Source organism: Mesocricetus auratus, unplaced genomic scaffold (genome assembly GCF_017639785.1).
Source record: "Mesocricetus auratus isolate SY011 unplaced genomic scaffold, BCM_Maur_2.0 Super-Scaffold_4256, whole genome shotgun sequence".
Taxonomy (NCBI): Eukaryota; Metazoa; Chordata; class Mammalia; order Rodentia; family Cricetidae; genus Mesocricetus; species Mesocricetus auratus.
Window position 1 is genome coordinate 73486008 of NW_024429182.1, and position 21586 is coordinate 73507593.

Below are 21586 nucleotides of genomic sequence, written 5' to 3' on the forward strand. Positions count from 1 at the left end.
TGGATGGAGAACCATCCCTCTTCCAGTAACTCCACTCCCTTTGCTTCCCTGGTGCTTGGCTTTCTTCTCTTAGCTAAAAACAAAAGGTATGTCATCCAGGAGATTAGCCATGAATTCAACACATCACAAAGAACCTACCACAAGGTGACCCACCTCTCTACCAGCTGTGCCTCAACAGGCTCCAATTCAGAACCACACAAAACTGCCTCTGACTACATTCCAGGGTCTTACAGGGTCACCCAGGAACCCGCTGCAGTGGCAAAGATGAAATGTGAGATCAGCAAGCATCCATTGTGTTGATCACAAAGCAGCAGCCCACAGTGAAATATGTGTGGGTTATATGCTATGGGATTTCCACTACTTCGTTTAAGGAACTGCAGAGAGATGCTGTACTAGTCAGCTCCCTCATTGTCATGACCAGATGGATACCTTATGGAAACAAGAGGAGGAAAGACCTCAGTGCTTGAGCCCACTGCCCTGGTCCTGCTGATTCCAGGCCCACAGAAGGCAGAACTCTGTGACAGCAGGACAGGGAAGAGGAGGCTGTCCACCTCGTGGCAGGTGAGGAGCAGGGAGGGAGGGAAAGGGCCGTGACAAAGTTCCTGTCCAGGCATGTCTCCAGAGACCTACTTCCTTCCAGTTTCCAGAACCTCCCAAAACAGAACCACCAGTTGCAGATCAATCAGTCATTCTACAAATGTGATCAAGAGGACATTTCCTCTTCAGATCATGACATTTGTTACTGTTATGAACTGTAACATAAATATCTCACTTATGCAGGTTATCTGATATGCAACCCTTGTGAAAGGGTCATCTGACCCCCAAAGGCATTGTGACCCACAGGTTGAGAACTGCTGCTCTAGCGAACCCTCATTAATGCACTGCTCTAAGAACCAAAATACCAGGAAAAGCTGGTGATGTGAGGTTTATCTAATACACCCATTGACATGTAAGCCTGTGATGATTATCTTAATTGTCAACGTGATTAGCTTAAGACCTGCCTGGGAGATTAGTGAAACACACCTGTGAGCCTGTGAGAAGTTTCCCAAAAAGTCTACACCTTTACAGTTCTAACCCAATGAACAGAATACCTCTTGATGGAAATAGGATGGCATTATTGGGAACCGGTGAAAGGTAGGGACTAGTTGAATGGGGTGGACCCCTAGGGACACATCCCTGGGGCCTAGATTTTGCATTGGTCTCTTTCTGTATTCTTTTTTCTTCTGCTTCCTGTCTATCATGAAGAAGTTGTTCCCTGGCACACTCCAGTCACCATGATGTTCTGTTTTAAAACAGACCAGGAAACTAATCTAAGTGACCAGGGAATAAACCATGAGCCAAGTTAAATCCTGCTTCCCTTAAGCTGTCTCTGTCAGCACAGTGCCACAGCCACAGCCGCTCTAGAGCAATGGCCTGTGTGCCTGGCTCCCATGTGGAAGGAGCATGCAGTTGCTTCTGTTGTCCTCATACAGGGACCCTCACAGCACCCATAGTGTCATTCAGGGAGACATTCCTTCTATAGTCTTCTCAGACTAATACATTTCTCCCTGCCCACAGAGGCCACAGCCTGGGCCAAGAAACATGGGACTCTTGAATGCACACTGTGAATATTAGGAATGGAGCATTCTTTCCCCCACTTGGGCTTGTAGAGCAGAGAGAAAGGGAGCCTGGAGCCCCTGGGCCATCTCTGGCCAGCGATAAAATGCCTGCCTGTCTGTGTGAGAGAAGTGGTTCCCACAGTGAGTTTCCTCACCAGTAACCTCAGAGGCACTCAAGAACCCTTGGGAACAAATGCTTAGGGGTTAGAGCCACTGAGTCAGAGAGTAGGGGTCTGAGGCAAGTTCAAGTTTGATAACTACTTGATCTGAGTTCAGAAGAAATAGCTTTCTGATAACAGCCTGAGTGAGCACCTGAACCTAACAGGCCTAAGACTCCACCCACAGATCTAGGCCTTTTGTGTCTATGGTGAGTCATCAATTCATTTCCTTTGTTACTAAGGGTGTCTGATTTTTTTCTTCTTTTTGAGACAGGATATCATATAATCCAGGCTAGTCTCAAACTCACTATGTATCTGGGTCTGACCTTGAATGCCTGATTCTCTTGCTCCACTTTTCAGGTACTGGGATTGTATGTGCGCATACCCCAGCACAGCCAGTCAGTGTGGATGCAGGAGTCACACCCCAGCACAGCCAGTCAGTGTGGATGCAGGAGTCACACCCCAGCACAGCCAGTCAGTGTGGATGCAGGTGCACATACCCCAGCACAGCCAGTCAGTGTGGATGCAGGTGCGCATACCCCAGCATACCCAGCCAGCATGAACTTTTATCACTCGCTGTTAATAAGGACTGACTGTAATGTTACGAGACTCTGGACTCTGACATATGGTGTTTGTGCTGCAGGTGTTTGGACAGGAACACTAACTACAGGGCTGTCAGCATCCCCTAACTCAACTCACACTGACAGTGTTACTGTATTTCTGCAGCTGGTGGCTTGTCTGGGAAAAGTGTCTCTGATATATCACTTCCCTAGATCCTGAAAACAGGGACAGCAAACTTTCTACATCAGAAAGAAATTTTCACCCACCTTCTAGAAGACAAGAAGTCTTTGGAAGGATACCCCATTAGTTTTATAAAACATATGAATAAACACTGGAATAATACAGGCCATGACTGAGAACGAGGGACCATGACACTGAGTGAGGAGAATGGTGCTCCATGTTAAATGCATGTTTAATTGACACAAGGTCAGTGGTATAAGCTTGGCCAAAGGAAAGGGATAAAAGGAGAAACAAAGTTTTAGAGAGTGCAGGCAATGGGTTACTACTCTAGAATGGCAGACTACCTAATTTGACAGTGTTTCACTGAGGCAATACTAGAAAACTTGGTCTGAATATTACAGAAGTTGATTTGTGTCCCTACGGGGAGGGAAGGGACTGTGAAAGAAATAGCACAGGGCCAGAAGCGGGCAGGCAGAAGGTGAAGACACCTGAGAGGCCTCCTCCTCAAGGTGCTCATGATGCCGAGTAAAGCTACCACAAGCTGGAAGCTGAGAAGCTGAGCATAGCTTGTGATGGACTCAAGGGGATGACAGTGAGAGTGACCTGGAAACAGCTGGGAGTGAGGAGTGTGGAAAGGTCAACAGTGTAGATGCCTCAAAATTACTACTGACTGTATAAAACAACAACAATAATAACAATGTCTAATGGGATTTGAAATCTGCAGGGAGTTAAAATGAATACGATAGCATTTAAAATAGGAGGGGAACAAACATTTCGAGCTGGAGGTCTTTCTGCTGAATTAGAAGCGGTAAATGCGCTAATTTAAAGTAGATGCTAATAAGTCAGGGATGCACACTGCAATCTCTAGTAATGAGTAAAAGAATAAAAGAATGTATAACTAACAATCTAATAGGGAGGGAAAAGAGGAATAATACAAGGCAATTGGTTCAAAGGAAGGCAAGAGAGGGAAGAAAGAGGGACATGAAACAGGCAAAGCAAATAAAAAAGCAGATAATAAGATTGCAGGTTTAAACTCAAATGCATCAGCAATTACATTAAGTGTAAGTGGACTAAATGCTCCCATTAAAACACAGATTGTTGGAGGATAAAAATAAAAACCAACTGCATCCTGTTTATAACAAAAAAAACAAACCTAAATATAGAGATGTAGGAAGTTTGAAAGGAAAAGAATGGAATAAAGATACAGGCCATAAACACTAGCCAAAAGAAACTGAGAAGCTCTATGATGGCAAAAAGTGACACAAGTGATAAGACGCAACTATAACAATGAAAGGCTCATTTGCAAGAAAGACTTTAAGAACCCTTTTTATACACCCAAACCACAACCAACCACCCAAATGCAAGGTAACATGCATGAGCAGCCCACCCTCAGAATCAATGGGACAACGGGATGCTGACTTTAATGCCTTCTCTGGATGTCTTTGGCCCTTGTACCCTTAGTGGTGTGACCATTCCAGCTTTCTCTGCCTAGTTCTGTGATTTGAAACGCACTTCCCCTGTAACCTATTCCCATAACAAAGCCAAGTGCTTCATTGGGGCTCCATCTATGACTGGCCTGGCCATCAGTCTGCTGCCTTCTGAAGACAGCTTTGGCCACTGTGATCCAACTGTACCCAGGACACTGTGGTGACAAGGCCAGCTTTCCACTTTCACCTTAACTATCAAACTTGAGATAATTTGGCTGCTAGAGGGAGCCAGGCACTGAACAGACTGTGACAAAACAATAACCTTTCATGGTAACCACCTTTAAGACTGATAAAGCTATTCAGAGGGAGGACTCCATCTCAAACAGCATCTATGAAACAATTCCCAGAAACTATGGGTATTCAGATTTTCTATAGACAACTGGATAATAAGTGGATTCTTGTGCATTTGTGTGTTTTTTGCCATGGAGCAAGGAAAATGTTCACCTCAGGCGCCCATCATCCATTCCTGGGCTCTCACTTCCTGTGCTTTTCCCTATCCTTCATCTCCATCTCCTCAATCTGTTAGACTATGACTAAACTTGGAGAGAAGAATATTATGAATTAGTTAATTAGGCTCTGCCAAAGTGACAGCTGAGTTGAATCTTGAATCCTATCTTCTAAGAAGATGTTGATGGGCTGGTGGTATGGCTCAGTGGCACTTGCCGATTATTTGCAAAGTTCTGGGTTTAGTTGCCAGCAGCACACAGACACACAGACACACCTACTGAATCCTAGTCCCAGTGTATGTGGATGTGTCTTCATTATAAAAAAGGGTCTCTGCAAATGATGAAGCTAAAATGTGGCCACGGGGTGGAAGCAACGTGACCGGTGTCTACAGAACTTCTAAGTGTGGACACAGAGATACACACACAGGAGAGTGTCACGAGCAAGGGTCATTCTGCCACAGATGGAAGGGAGCCTGAAGCAACCTTCCCTACACATGTGGAGGATGTCCCTGTCAACACCGTGGATGGCATTTTGTTCAGGGAGCACTAGGAACAAATCCAGTGAGCACAATGGCTTTAGTTCAAATATGGTTTACCTTTTAAAGGTGGTAATATTAACTATGAGAAGTAATAAACATGTCAGGGCTGGGTTATGGACTATATGGACTCTCTGATGTTTGGTTTTAATTGCCAATCTGACAGTCCTCCTCAATGAGGGACTGTCTAGGTCAGGTTGGGCATGTCTGTGCGCAATTGTCTTAATTACGTTTATTGATATGGGAAGACCCAGCCAAGAAGCAGGTGGCACCTTCCCTGGGTTTGGGTTCTGGACTGTATAAAAAAGGAGAAAGTGAGCCTAGTGTGAGCATGCATACGTTTGTTCTCTGCTCTTGACTATGATGACTAGCTGCTTCAAATTCCTGCCTTGATTTCCCTGCCACTGTGGTACCATAACCTAGAGCTGTGAGCCAAAATCAGCCCCCTGTTCCCTCAGTTGCTTTTGTCAGGTTACTTTATCACAGGAAAAGGAAGTGAAATATAGATTTCACATCCAGCATTGGAAAAAGTAATTTAAAATATTAATAATAATAACACTTTAATGAGCACTAGAAAAAAACTGCAGCAAGTGACTCAGGGCCAGCTCAGTCCTCCAAAGAGTGTAAGGAAGAAGCAAGAAGTTCATCATGGTGCCCACTGGGAGTACCCACCTCACCCCCCAACTCACTCAGGGCCCCCAACTCTTACTGGAGCAGGCCCTCTCCTGGTCTGGGAACACAGTGGGGGGCTGTAGATTCAGGACTGACTCTGGTTTGCTAGGGATGAAGATTTCAGCATTGTCCTTCCGCTTAGCAGACAAAACCCTCTCCATTTTATTACCTGTGGGGAAGCAATGGATTCTGTCAGTCACTGAGCACAGAGAGATCAGGGCATTCCTCTCAGACATTTGTTTATCATGTGTTCACTTATTCACTCAGCAAATATTTATCAAATTCTTCTGTACCAGGAACCTTGCTAGTAGGAGATTGTGGGAATCTGTAGACAGCACTGGATAGATAAATGAGATGCTTTGGAACAGACACAGGTTTCAGTGGCTAACACTTCCAGACAGGAGAGGTCCTTATCTAACAGTGTATGCACGCACACAGACAGCCACTGTGGTGAGGTACTTGCTCAGAAAGTTAGGGTGGTTGGCAAGCCAATGAGGCACTGGCTTTAATTGGTGCAAGTAATGGTGCCAGCAAGGGCATTTTGGAGATGAAGGGGCACAGTAAAATGCATTTGCAGTCCTCAGGGGCTCATAGTCTAGCTGGAGAAAAGGACGGCTGAACACACAAGAAAAAAGGATGCAGACAAGAGTCACGAAGCAGAGTCAGAGGACAAGGCTGGCAAAGGTGTGCACGGTGATGATGAAGAGGGGTTCTTGTGAGTGACTGGGGTGTTTTCAGGGCCACCAGGTGTGGGAACAGCACAGACACCGGCTTGATGATGGCTTGGGGGCTGAAGCCTGTCCTGGCTGGAGGTTCAGACTGCTGCCAAACCTACCCTCTTCAGATCAGTTTCCAAAAGAGTCCTTAGCACTAGTGGCACATAGGTGACTTCTGATGCCAGATGGAAGATGGTTTTTATGAAGTGTGTGTATGTGGTGCTTGAGACAGAATCCAGAACCAGGGGTCAGGCATGGTAGGCAAGTGTTCCACTCTGGGCCACAGGCCCAGCCCTGGATTCATTTCTGTATCTTAGTGTATATGGGAAGGTGTATAATTAGCATGTCAAACCTTTGAAGGCCACGAAAGTCACACACAGGACAAGTGTAAGGTGGGGGATGGAGGGCAGATGAGAAAACACCTAAAGACCCCAAAGTCAGGGACAGTTTTGGTCCCTGCACTCAGGGACCTCCTGACCTGGGAACCAAGCAAACTCAGGAGGAGACTACCCAAGCCTGAGGTGTTCCCTAACACACTACACCTGTTCACACTCAATGGGCTCCAGCCACACTGACCCTTTCTCCTGTGCTTCTTTCTGCACACCAAGCGCCCTGCCCCCTTGGAGCCCCTGCCTCGGGAAGGCAGGCCCAGCATCAGGCCAGCACTACCTCCACTGAGGTGGTCCAACTACTCCAGCTGCAGCAGCTCACCCCCACCTGCATCTTGCTGTAACTGTCAGAGGTCACCTTCAGTAGGTGTCCCCACCACTCAAGTCCCACTCAATAGTGTTCCCTTTGCTTTGCGAGGTTGTTTTCTGAAAAGCCTCCTCATGCGTACAGCGGATATTTTTGCCTGCCTCTCTTCCTTCTTATGCCCTTGGGTTCTCCTTAGCCATACCTCCTCTGCACACAAATGGGTGGAGGCAGTCACACCCCTTAGTCATCGGTTAGCCTGGCTCATCTGCCCCTAAGAGATTAGTTCTGAAATGGCAGTGACCTGCGGCAGACTTTCTACTGGGACTTTTGAGAGCCAAACCTAGGACATTTGGGAAAGAGAAGCTGACTTTCCAGTGATTCTACAAGGCCCTCATCTCTTGTGAAGGCAACTGAGCCTCTGAATGCCTGAAAGCTGCCTCAGAATGGAACTAACTCAAGGGCAATCTGATAGAAGAGGGGAAGCAATCGGAGGGAGGAGAGGAGGAAAGAGGGCAGAAGAAAAGAGGGGTAGAGGACAGTAGGGAGGGAAGGGGAGGGCAACGGGCCCAACTCCAGCTCTGACCTTTAAAGCTATCCAAGGTCCCTTTTGCATTAGTCAGGTGACATGCAGATGCCACTGCATTTCCCACAATGCACTGGAGCAGTTCCCATGGGAAAGCCCATGGTCTTTGGAAGCCTTTGGGTACCTTTCCCTCTCAGTACACAGGGCCCAGATGGTTTCCTCTGGCCTGTAATTCACTTGAGCTGAGTTTCTAAGCACTGTGGAACACTGAGTCCTAGGACTAGATACAGAGACACTTGAGGACAAAAACGGTTCATGAGAAGAGCTCACTTTTAGAAGCTGGGTTAAACTCCATCACCACAAGGGTGTCAGTGCCCTGGGGAGGCCAGCCTTCCAGCTCCTGGTCCTTGGGGACATCCTTCTGCACTGTGTCCTGGCTGGGAAGAGGGAACTCATCGCTGGTGTGGCCTGGCAGTACGAGGTCCTCAGTCTCAGTTTCAGAGAGGACGTCTTCCTCAATAGAGTCATACTCATCACTGGAGCCATCCTCCTGCGTCTGGAAGTCTGTGCTGAGTCCCAAACCTTTCCTCAGCTCCTGCAGACAGTCCAGGAGACACGAAAGGTAAGGACTTGTGTGAACCAAAGAATGACTCCACCCAATGTCCAGCAGCATCTCAACCAGGATGCTGCTGTTGCTTTGAAGATGGGAAAACAAAGGTCAGAGGGGAATGAACATGAGGGAGTGGTACTTATGGTACTGTACTAGTCACTGTTATACTACTGTGAAGACACACCACGGCCAAGGCCATTCTTATAAGAGGAAGCATTTCACTGGGATTTGCTTTCAGGGGTTAGTCTGTTACCATCATTTGTATTTATTGCGCATGTATTTAAAATAAGTGGAGAAACTCAAACTGACTGATAATGGAAACCTGGATGTGACAGCTACCACTAGCGTGGGCTCAGAAAAATGAGGGACAAGTAGCTGGATGAAAGGGATTCTGTCATGTAAAAAATTCTGAGGCAACTGTGTCCTGAGGTTCCATAGGACACAGAGCTTGTCAGTGTGAAAACTGTGGTATTTAGCCGGACAGATTTCTAAGTGGCAAGCTGAAGGTCTGCTTTCCTCTAGCGACTGAGCAAAATACAGGAGGCAGGAGACAGACCTGAGGGAAGCGCTGCCAGGGGAAGGGAACCAGGGCCTTGTTTAAAGATTGGGGAGGAAAAGGAGAATATAATGGAGGGAGTCCTACAGACATCCATAGTAACCCATGCGGTTTCTCAGAACATCCAGCTGCCAGAAACACTTAGGCTAGAACGGGGCAGGAGCATGAAAGGCCAAATGAAAAAAGGCTGCCAGAGTGCCCGGTCTACAAGCAGGAAAGGGTCAGGAGAGACTCATCTGCAAACACATGCTGTCCTCCCCGAGGAAGCAAGACCCTGAGGATTGCACGGGGACTGAGGGCGGAGGGTGGACACAGAGAATTACTCCCAGGCCCAGACTCTTTGAAACTGATGCAGTTGATCATTCCTTTCTTCCTCGTTTCAAATGCTTATGTCTGTTTTTCCGCAGGTAAAACAGATGTGAATCTTGCTACGGGTGGCAGGGGTGGAGGAAGGAGCAGAGAACGGATAATAGTAGACTTAATCAAAGTCCCCAAAAGATGTTTCCTGGAACCTGTGAACATGTGCCCTTCTAAGATAAAGGGCCTTCCCAGATGAAATTAAGGATTTGCTGAGATCACCGAGGCAGGCCTGAAGGAATTATGGAGCAATCATGAGAGGCAAGAAGAGCAATGTCAGCAAGATCTAAGAAAGGAAGCAGATATCAGGAAGGAGAAAAGATGCTAGGGTGCTGACTCTGGCTGGGAAGGATGGGGCCAAGCAAAGCAGGCACCTCTAGGACCCAGATTCTCTCCTGGAGCCTGCAGAAGAAGCACAGGCCTACCAACACCTTGAGTTCAGTCTGATGACTGTGAGTTTGAACCTCTGATTCCCAGCACTGACAGGTAAGCTGCTAAAGCAATGGGAAGTTGCAGCAGCAGCAGTAGGAACACAATATAAATTTGTGTCTTTTCCAGATATAGTCCTACCCTGTATCAGCAACAGGGCTGGTTACTTAGCAACTGCACTACTGTCTAGAGCATAGGGGGACCTGGTAAATACTTGCTGAATGAGTAATAAATTACACAGAAGCCTGAATGGTGACTTAACAGAGACAGGACACACCTCCACACCTTAGAGGAGGTGACTTCAATGACAGGACCCTTAGCAAGTTAATTTACTCCTCTAAGCCACACTTTGACCTCCATCATTTGACTTCCCATGCCCCTGATATACTGTATTGTGATAATAAAGCCATGGTCTGAACTAGGCAAAGTTCTCCCTAACAAGAGGATATTTGGCAATGACTAGAACCATTTTAATCACAACATGTATTGATAGAGTGCTACTGACAGCTAGTCGGTGGGAGCCAGCAATGATGATGCTGGACTTGCTGGAAGGCAGCAGACAACGTCCACTTCAAAGAATGATCTGGTCACAGTGCTGACTGTTGAAGTCAAGAAGCCCTGCATCAGAGCAAGCACACACAAAAGATAATGCTGAGGTGGTCTGTGCAGGCCTCATGGGAGCCACACTGAGGTCCTGGCTCATGTCATCAAAGACTGGCTGTGGTGGGAAGTTGGAGGTCAACAGACTTACTCTTTCTCTCCAGGGAAACACGAGTTCCTGGGTGGCCTGCCGTTGAATGGCAGCCTGAGTTTCAACTCAATCTTTTATAGCAGAGTAATGTTTTGAGCTCTGTATATTATTCAGGTCCTTCTTATTTGATCTTTACAATAACCCGGTCAGACAAAAAAACCTGAAGCCCTGTGACCACTTGAACTTGGTAATAACTCTCAATGTGGTAAGCTTAAGTTCCTAGGAAAAGCCCTCTCTGTTCATGAACCTCTAGTTTTTGGCCTAGATACTTTTTTTTCTGAGACAGGGTTTCTTTGTGTTGCCCTGGCTGTCCTGGAACTAGCTGGCCTTGTACTCAGAGATCTGCCTGCCTCTGCCTCCTGAGTACTGGGATTAAAGGCATGCACCATCGACCACCCAGTTCCAGTTACTTTTCAAATAAACAAATGGGAGTCAATCAGGAGAGTGAGTCCTATCACTGTCCTTGAAATCCACTCCGTCCTAGTGTCCAGAGCAGTCTACACTGACATCCAAAGCAGAGTGAAGCTCCATCCACAGTCAGTTCCAGGCATGAAACATCGGGAAGCATACAGCCAGGGCCAATGAGCAGGATTCTTTTGTTACTTTGCCACTTTCACAGGGCTGAAACTCCACATTTATGTGACTGCAGCCCTATATTTATGGGGATCCCTAAAGAACAGAGTCCCTCAGTTTGTGTGACTTCTCACAGTGATTAAGTGACAGAGGTGGGACTTCTCTTAGCCACTAATCCTTACTCCTTCTAGAAAACCAAGGTAAGACTGATTCTACTACATTCAACATGACCCACCAACAGGAAACATGATGAGGTAGTTTTCCACCAATAACAAAGGCAGCCATTCCATAAGAGATCCCCTGCAGTCCAATAGCTCCTGGGTCACAAACTATTCATAGCACACCACCTGTGCCTTAACTGTAGGACCCATTCGGGGGAGGGAGAGAGAGAGAGAGAGAGAGAGAGAGAGAGAGAGAGAGAGAGAGAGAGAGAGAGAGAGAGAGAGAGAGAGAGAGAGAGAGAGAGAGAGAGAGAGAGAGAGAGAGAGAGAGAGAGAGAGAGAGAGAGAGAGAGAGAGAGAGAGAGAGAGAGAGAGAGAGAGAGAGAGAGAGAGGAGAGAGAGAGAGGAGGAGAGAGAGTTTAAACACTGGGGATGGAACCCAGGACTTTGTACTTGGCAGGTAAGTATTCTACCACTGAGCTACAGTCCTAGCTCTTGATTTTATGAATCAGGGTGTCATCAAGCATGTGCCCATGTTTGTTGGGATGCTGTGCTGATGGCTGGTCACAGCAGAAACAAGGAGACAAGACCGCTGCCCTCCCTGGAGCACACAGTGTGCTGGGGGAGCTGGCAGAAAGAAAAGCAAATGGCAACTCCCGTGGCTCAATGTCAACTCATCGCTTAGTAGTATTTCTCATGCCAAAGAACGTGAATTTCAATAATCCCTGTTTCAATCTGCCTCCTTTTTCTTCCATAAATCAAGGTAAATGTAAAGAACAAACTGTATTCACAAGTATATAAATACACAGACACAAAGCACAAGCGAGAGCACCTAAACTCAACTTGGCTGTACTTTTTTCACTAAGAAAAATACTCCATTTGCTTGCAGAAGGTGAAAGACCTGAGAAACCTAGGATGCTCATGTGATTTGAAACCATCTGTTCCAGAAGCAAGGGGAGCTGAGCTAAGAAGCAGTATTCCCTCTAGAAAGAACCATTCAGAACCTTTCCATCTGAGAGAGCAGGACCTTGGCTGGGATGATGACTTTGAAAGCCAATCTGCCTGCACTTCAAAGCAGTGACCTGCTGTGGGATCTATAAGGGGCTTTGAAGTTGTCACCCAGAATTTTCTCTGGGAAAATTTACTTTATACTTTACTTTAAGACTTGATTATATTCAATTTCCGTGCTCAATGATTCAAATGCTAAGTTCAGGAACCAAAGCCATCCATGTGGAGGCCAGAGTGCAGACATCACAGGGACTGAGCTGATGATTACACAAAAGTGCCCTCCCCATGGGGAATTGGGAGGGGTAAGGCACTGGATGCTGAAAATGGAAGGCATGGTTATAGAAATCACTGCTAAAATGTAGCTAGAGTTTGATGGCCAGGAGCCCAGTAACTGTCCACAAGTATCCTCTCTCTGGTGGGCTAAGATTAAACTGGGTGGCTATCAAATACCTAGGTCTCACAAAGACCTAGTAACAATATCCATGTCATCAGCAACAGCCACAGCAGCTTCAAGCGCCAAGCTGCTGCTGTATACCAGGAACCAGCTAGACTGGCTGTGTGCCTCTGACACCATGGTGCAGTAAATGGCATCATTTTGGTTCAGTGGGGTGAAGAACAAGCCCAAGGACACACAGCTGGTCATGGCAGAGCTAGTGTTCAGATGATGACTGGCTGAGTCCAGGGCTAGGCTACTGACCACCCCAATTCCCTGCCAGGTACCAACTCAGAGCAGATGTCTCCAGAAGAACCGAAGGCACATGCTGGGTGACCACTGTCATTGATCAGCAGGGAACTGGTGACCTTTGACACAAAGCTGCCAGGAGTTAGTATATGTCTTAAAGTATGTGCTATGGTTTAGATGTGGAATGTCTCACACAAAATTGTGGCTTGAACCTTGGTCTCTATTGATGCTACTTGGAGAACTGGTATCAGCTTTGTATTCTGGCCCTGGCATCAGTGCTCTCAGCTTCCTAGCCTGCTTCCATGTGCACAGCCTGCCCTACTGCCACCAACTGCACCAGGCCACTCTCCTTTGATTGAATGACACTTCTGGATCCCTGAGCCTCCCTTAAAGTCTTTTCTGAGGCTAAGACAGCACATGTTGAGCATTAGTGGATGGAGCATTATACCTGGACCATCCTTAGAAAGTGGAATGAAGTGGGTCTAAGTTCAACGCACAACTCTCCTGAGCCCAAAAGACTTTCTATCCTGTACTGGTTTATTGACATGTTACTTCTATTCATTCATTTATTTAAGAAGTATTTTGGGGGTCAGTGAGGTGACTCAATGGACAAAAGCAATCGCCACCAAGCCTGATGACTTGAATTTGATCCCCAGACCATGTGGTAGAAGGAAAGAAACAATTTGTACACATTATCCTCTGACTTCCACTGTAGGCCACAGCACAAGAACACACAAGTGTGCATGCATGAGTACACAAACACACACACACATACATTAATGTAATCTTTAAAATTAAGAATTGGGGCCAGCCGGGTGTTGGTGATGCATGCCTTTAATCCCAGCACTCAGGAGGCAGAGGTAGGTGGATCTCTGAGAGTTTGAGGCCAGCCTGGTCTACAGAGCGAGTTCCAGGACAGCCTCCAAAACAATACAGAGAAACCCTGTCTCCAAAAACCAAAAAAAAAAAAAAAAAGAATAGAATTGGGGCCAAAACAGATGGCTAAGAGGGCAAAGGTGCCTGTATCAGTCTGATGACCTAATGAGGTCGATTTCCAGAACCACATGGAAGGAAGAAGGCTACTCCTACAAGTTTTCCTTTGATTGCCACACATGTGCACATCCACACACAAACAAATAAACAAATGTAAAAAATTAACTTAAAAACTTTTCAGAATAAATATTTTTGATGAAAATGTCTGTCTCTCATAAGCAGACACAGCTGATAAAGACAAGGAACAGATTGACAGAATAGATGACACTCCTGTTCTCATGGGACTCAGGACTAGGCAACAAGACATTCAAATGATAAGAGACCTCCCCCCCACAGCCTAGGGGCTCCAGTCACAAATTGCTCATAGCACATGACTGGTGTCCTAATGTTAGGATCCACTCTGGTGTGTGTGTGTGTGTGTGTGTGTGTGTGTGTGTGTGTGTGTGTCTGTCTGTCTGTCTGTCTGTCTGTCTGTCTGTCTGTCTGTCTGTGTCTGTGTGTGTTTAAATGCTGAGGATGGAGCCCAAGACCTTACACAGGGCAGGTAAATGCTCTACCGCTGAGCTATCACCCTAGCTCTTGGTTTTATGAATCAGGGTCTTACTAAGTTTCCCAGGTTATCTTTAGACTTTTTATATAGCCCCACCTGCACTAGAACTTGTGATTCTCCTGCTTGTACCTCCTGCTTTCTGAGTTTACAGGAGTGTTTCACCAGGCCCAGGTGCATTATGTACATTTTAAAATCACATTCTCTCTATTAGTCTCCATAGAAACTAAGAAAATTTTGACTTACGCTATGATTCAAATATTGTACAGGGGACAAGGAGATGGCTCAACAGATAAAGTGCGTATCATGCAAATGTGTGAACTGGAGTTTGGAACAAGTTGGGCATAAAAGCTGGGCAGACAAAGTAGCCAACTATAATCCCAGCATGTGAGGGGCAGAGAAAGGGAATCACCAGGACAAGCTAGCTAGCTGGATTAGACTGGCCAGAATCAATGAGCTCTGGGTTCAGAAAGAGACTCTGCCTCAATGAGCAAGGTGGAGAATGACCAAGGAAAACACTGACAACTTTGGGCCTATACACATATACCACCACACAGGTACACACACACACCTACATACACTCCTTCTTACATAGAGATATACATACCTACACTGTGAGCCCACACATGTGAACATGCACACATACATGCACATATATGACACACAAACTATATACTCATACACACACACGTACCTTCACACATGAACCTCCACATGTATGAACATGCATACATACATTCCATACATTCACATACATAATGCAAACACACATGCAAAAAAAAAACAAAGAAAGAATGTACAGCCAGGCGGTGGTGGCGCACACCTTTAATCCCAGCACTTGGGAGGCAGAGGCAGGCGGATCTCTGTGAGTTTGAGGCTGGGCTGGACTGACAGCCTCCAAAACAATACAGAGAAACCCTGTCTCATAAAAACAAACAAACAAAAAAACAAAAAACAAACAAACAAAAAAGAATGTACAATATTTTTCCTTCTCTGGTGTCTTCTGCCATCCCTGGATTTTCACTGACTAATTTATCTTCCATGCTGGATGTATTGATGAAGTATCCTGATGTTCTGTCTACTAGCCCACCACTAAAGGCAAGTCAATGTGTCTCGGGGAGCAGGGTGGCAAGCAGAAAGACCAGCAAGTCAAAAAGCATGAGGTATGAGAGCCTGTTGAATCTGACCTAACGAGGAGCCCAGGCGAGCCTCTCAGTATCACCCATCTCAGCATCCATGCCTGAGACTGTGCAGAGCGGGGCCAGCTGAAGGATCCAGAGATGGGAAGCTGGATAGAAACCAAATGAGGCTGCTGCTCAAGAACGGTTAGACTTCTGAGAGACACAGAGCACATTCCTGAGGAACTGGAGGCACAGAGAGCCACAAACCAAATATGGGCAGCAAAACTCAGCAGAAGGCTGCTGTGGTCTGGTTTCTGGGCACACTTGTGTATGTGTACAGCTGAGTCAGCCAGGATCAAGCAGGAGGGAGTCTGGCGGTATACAGTTGCAGCTACTTTAGGGGTGCATGTGAAGTCAACTTGTGGGCTTAGGGGCAGGACAGCAGAGCACGCTCCAAAAAGGAACCAGCCCAAAGTCGACAGGGAATTCACCATCTGGAGGAGAAGCCAAGGTTCCCAGCTTACAGAGCATGTGGCAGTCACTCTCACACCCCCTCCTGATGTCAGAAGACACCAAACAGCACAGGGAGTAGTAGGACAACCAAGAAGGGACAGACACTCTGGTGACTCAGCCCTTTGAGAGACAGGCACCAAACCTGATTAATTTAAGAAAGAACTAATACCCAAGAAAAGAGTTTGACAGGAGAGGTGGAAGCTGACTTTAGAAGCTGGAAGACTATTATCCCCACAGAGACGCATGGGGAACTCATCCATGAAAAAGAAGCAGCTAGCAATCTTACAACTTTTAATTTCAGCATTAACATTTTAGAAAGATAAATTAAGTCAAGAAGAGCACCAAAGGGTGACTAATTAAGTATGCTAGAAATCATGCCAAGTGACTTCATAAGAATACAGTGCCCCAAAGACAAAAAGAAAAGTACCACACAAAATCTACTGGGTGGGGAGGTCTAGACAATATTGTCCAATTCAAGATCTAGAGGATAAACATTCAGATGGGGCAGCCTCAACTACTCTATTTTTCTTCATTTTTAAACGTTCATGTGTATAGCTGTTTGTCTGCATGTATGTCTGTGCGCCACATGTGTGTAGTGCCTGTGGAAGTCAGAGAAAGAATCAGGTCCCCTGGTTCTGGAATTATACACAGTTGTGAGCTGCCATGTGGGTGTTGAAAATCAAGCTAAGGTCCTCTACAAGAGCAACCAATGCTCTTAACTACTGAGCCATCTCTCAAGTCCTCTCACCTACCTTTAATGGGCATTGACACTGATATATTCATATAGATGAAAGGTATATTCCATGAAGAGTCATCTTGATACCATCATAGACAAAAAAAATCCAAGAATTTAACAGACAATGTAAAGCTAAAGAGATGTAAGAAAATGGACACATTTGTGAAAATCAGCCTGATGGGCAGACCAACAGCAGACTTACGGCAGGAGCTGGTTAATGAGCATTCCTAGAAAGGCTTATTCAAGATACAAATGCTGGGTCATTCCTACCCAACTCTATCTTGTTGGCATTGTTCTCCACCCCCTTTCTGGTCTGAATTATGCTTTTTTTGTTTGTTTTATTTTGTGGATTTTCGAGGCAGGGTTTCTCTGTGTAACAGTCCTGGTTGTCCTGGTAGCTGTTTTGTAGACCAGACTGGCCTCAAGCTCACAAAAATCTACCTGCCTCTGTCTCCTGAGTGCTGAGATTAAAGGTGTGTACCACCACTGCCTGGCTGAATTATGTTTTTGAATGTGACAAAAGTGCAAAAACCAAAATATATCTATTATCCTAGCACTTGCAGGCTGAGACAGCCATATCTTAAATTCAATGTCAATCTGTCTCAAAGGCCAAACAACAAAAGTGATTGTTTTATGCAAAGATAATTATTTTGGGCTACCAGTGAATCCAGGCCTCATGTGTGCTAAGCATGTGCCTTACTATCAGCACCACAACCCACTATGCTTTGCCCTCGTACAAGCCAAGCTTCCTTCTCCAGACACACTCAAGTCCACCATGCTGCCACATCTTGTATTTATGTTCAGCAAGCCATCTTCATCAATTATAACATTCCTGTATCACAAAGAGCCACCACACTCACACCCCCACACCCTCCCTTTACCAAGAATTACCTTGTTTTTCCCTTCCCCTGAAATCTCACTTGTGTGTATTCTTTAAGTTATGAGATCCCAGAAGCTGGAGAGATGGTTCAGTTCAATTCCCATAACTCATAACAACCTATGTAACTCCAGTTCCAGGGGATCCAACACCTTCTGCCTTTTTGTGGCTCTTCGTGTGTAATGCCCCATCCCTACACACACACACACACACACACACACACACACACACACACACACACACACACACCTTTTGGGGAAAAGATTTCCACATCCCTCTGACAAAACAGCTTGCCAACCTGCCTGGACCAATTGGAATTGGACATAAACTCCATCCTGACTGAAGGTTCCACCTTTAAAACTTATTGAAGGTAGGTGGTAGTAGGACACTGTCTTAGATAAGGTTTCTGTTGCTGTGATGAAACAACATGACCAAGGGGAGGAAAGGGTTTATTCATCTCACACTTCCAGATGACAGTCCATCACTGAGGAAAGTCAAGTCAGGAACTCAAAACCCTGGGCAGAAACCTGGAGGCAGGAGCTGATGCAGAAGTCATGGAGGAGTGCTGCTTACTGGCTTGCTCCCCATGGCTTTCTCAGTCTGCTTTCTTTTAGAACCCAGGACAACAACCAGCCCAGGGATGGCACCACCCACCACTGGCTGGGTTCTCCCCCATCAATCATTAAATAAGAAAATGCCCTACAGGCTTGCCTACAGCCTGATGTTATGGAGGCATTTTCTCAATTGAGGTTTCCTCTTCCCAAATGACTTTAGCTTGTGTCATGTTGACACAAAACTACCCAGCACAGACACACGGGCTATTCCAGTGCTCTGAAGGCTGAAGTAGGAGATTTGGGAGTTTGAAGTCAGTCTGGGCTACACACTCATATCCTGTCCTAAGAAACAAGCAAATGAAACTGCTTTGAAATCTCTAAGATCTGGACATTATTATTCATCCCATGTGCTTGATAGTTTTATGTCAAGGACACAAGCTAAAGTCATCTGAGAGGAGGAAACCTCAGTTGAGAAAATGCCTCCACAAGATCTGGCTATAGGGCAGACTTATAGGGCATTTTCTTATTAGTGACTGCTGTGGATTGGACCCAGCCCATTACAGGTAGGGCCACCCTGGGCTGGTGGTCGTGGTTTCTATAAGAAATCAGGTTGAGCATGCAGGGAGTAGAGATGGGGAATCAAGCCAGCAAGCAACACTCCTCCATGGCCTCTGCATCAACTCTTGCCTCCAGGTTCCCATCTGGTTTATTTGAGTTCCTGCCTTGGTTTCCCCTCAATGGACTCCGATCCTGTATATAAGCCAAATAAATCCTTTTCTTCCCCAAGTTGCTTTTGGTCATGGTGTTCCACCACAGCAATAGTAACTCTGACAGACATAACCTATTACAACTTGCATCTTTCCTTGTGCCTTGGTTTCTCTTAGGAGTTGATCATTTTAGAGCCTGGAGAAATAACTCAGGGGTTAAGAGCATGTACGATTGTTCTTCCAGAGAATCTGAGTTTGGTTCCCTGTGCTCACAGGCAACTGTACCTCCAGTTCTAGGGTGACCAAATGCCTCTAGCCTCCATGGGTACCTGCACTCACATGAACATACCTACAAACAGGTTCATGTACATATGCATAATTAAGAATAAAATTTTAGAGGGGAAAAAAAGAGTTGTCAATTTGAAACCAACAATATGGCCCAGTGGGTAAAGGCACTTGTGGCACAAGCCTGACCTGAGTTTAATCCCCAGAACCCACCAGGTAGACGGACAGAACCAACTCCCCAAAATTGTCCTCATTCTACACACACACACACACACACACACACACACACACACACACACACACACACACACAAATACCCCAAGTAAGTAGATAACAAATGTAAAAAAGTTTTACATGGTGACAATTTGGCCTTTTAACTATGGTTTTAAATATTTTTGCCTTTTATAGTTCCTGTATCTGTGCCACAGAGCATCTCAAAGCTCACTCCTTCCTTTTGAGGTAGGTTCTAATCTACAGCCTCAGTTCCCAAGGACCAGGAGTTTCTGGGTTATGACCTGTGTGCAAATTCTGTTACCTTACACATTAAGCCCCAATAGGGTTTTCATTCACTAACATCACGACCTGTATACATAACACTGTCTTCTTAGAAGTGTGCTCTCCAAATTGGCAAAGAATGGGCTGGCAAAACCAGCAGAGACTGCTGATCTGAACAGGACAGAGCTCTTGGACCCCAGACCGACAGCTGGGAGGCCAGCATGGGACTGATCTGGACCCCCCCCCCCCGAATGTGAGTGTCAGTGAGAAGGCCTGTGCAACCTATGGGGCCCTGAGCAGTGGATCAGTGGCTATCCCTGGAATACAAACAGTCATCGTGTGCCCATAGCACAAAGAGGGACACTCTCTCAGCCTGGACTCTTAGGGGAGTGCCTGGACCCTACCCTGAGTGAAATGACAGACTCTAGATATCCCCTATGTGGAAGGAATTGGCAATAGGGTGAGAGGCTGGGGGGGGATGGGGGAGTGCGGGAGGAGGGGAGGGAGAGGGAACTGGGATTGACATGTAAAACAAGCTATTTAAAATTAAAATTAAAAAATTAAAAAAAAAGAACCCCCCCAAAAAAGAAGTGTGCTCTCCAGTACTGTTGTAATTACAGCCATGTGGGGAACTGTGGAAAGGGGATCTGAGCCCAGACCCAGGATCAGAACCCACCTCAGTGGGAAGGCCCAAGGAACTAGTGGCTTTGCTTTACTCTTTACTGGGAACTAACTGATTTTGCATCTCACTGGGGAGGAACTCAGGCACTCCCTTCAGTGCAGCACCTGGCAGCACATTAGCAGACATCGAAATGGGGAGAGGACTTGGATGGGATGCCACTGTGCTCTTGTCTGTCTTCTTACTTCCACCATCCTTCACAGGGACTTGGTTCTGATAAAGCAGAGCAAGTAGCTGCGTGCATGCGTGCGTGCGTCTGTCTGTCTGTCTGTCTGCCTGTGTTGGGGGTGGGATGAGTGGTGGTTCTTGCCACAGTGATTTTGGGAGGGTAAGGTAGAGGTCAGCCTTGGGTCATTGCCTCACACCTTGCGGAGACAGTCTTTGTTGTTTACTACTGTGTATGGCAGGCTAGCTGAGAAGCTTCTGGGAGTCTCCTGTGTCAGCTTCCACCTCCCAGTAAGAGCACCGGCTACCTCAACTGGCTTTACATTTGTTCTGGGAATTCTAACTCAGGTCCTCATACTTGTGTGCCAAGTGTGTTACCCACTAAGCAATCTTCCCAGGCCAAGCTTTTTAATTTTTTAAAACTTATTTTGAAAAATGGAAAACCCACAATTTATCATACTAGTATAATGGGCACCCAGATATCTTTTGCCTACATTCACCAACTGTTACCATTCTGCCACCCACATTAAGTACAGTCTTTATTTTGTTGTATTTGTAACATTGTGACCGTCTCTTCTGTCTTCTACACTCTGCACATGTCTCCTAAGAATAAGAATGTCTTTCTGGGGGCTGGAGAGAAGGCTCAGAGGTTAAGAGCACTGGCTGTTCTTCCAGAGGGCCTGGGTTCAATCCTAGCACCCACACAGTGGCTCACAAGTGTCTGTAACTCCAGTTCCAGGGAATTCAGCACCCTCTTCTAGCCTCCACAGGCACAAAGCATGCGTGGTTAGTCTACATGTAGGCAAAACACCCATACACATAAAATGAGAATAAATAAATCTTTTTTAAAAAAAGAAATAAAAGGAAAAAAAGGGCATTTTCTGAAAAGACCACAGTTAAAAAAAATCAAACTCAGGAAATTTAACATTAATCCAATATTGTGACATATATAATGTCACTTATTTTCAAATTTATTAACTCCTCAAAGTTGGCAATTACTGACTTTGCCCCAAAACTCAACAGTCCTTCCCAGGCCCAGGATCTCACTGCACACAACTGTGGGGCGTGTCTCTACTTTTCTTTAACCTAGAGCATTCCTTGACTTGACTTGTCTCTCGTGTCTCTGATGCTTTTCAAGGCCCTAGTACAGCTGTTTGTAGAACAGCCCTTCATTCAGGCTTGCCTGGCTGATCCTCATTTGATTTTGGCATTTC

The 21586-nt window shown here is 46.0% G+C and overlaps 1 protein-coding gene and 1 long non-coding RNA gene across 6 annotated transcripts in view; one reads left to right on the forward strand and one right to left on the reverse strand.

Moving 5' to 3' along the window:
• Katnip (katanin interacting protein) overlaps positions 1 to 21586 on the reverse strand; it is a 165805-nt gene that overhangs the window by 66563 nt on the left and 77656 nt on the right. For 4 of the 5 annotated variants that reach the window (XM_040754736.1, XM_040754733.1, XM_040754729.1 and 1 more), the window contains 2 exons: positions 7904 to 8168; positions 5676 to 5807 (listed from right to left, as the gene is read on the reverse strand). In XM_040754736.1, coding sequence (XP_040610670.1) covers positions 5676 to 5807; positions 7904 to 8168 — 397 coding nt within the window. The remainder of the gene's footprint in view (positions 1 to 5675; positions 5808 to 7903; positions 8169 to 21586) is intronic. The other variant, XM_040754746.1, reaches the window with a different exon arrangement.
• On the forward strand, positions 156 to 12186 carry LOC121143260. Its single transcript, XR_005880452.1, has 3 exons — positions 156 to 561; positions 9147 to 9582; positions 11900 to 12186. It is a non-coding gene; the product is annotated as an uncharacterized LOC121143260 (long non-coding RNA).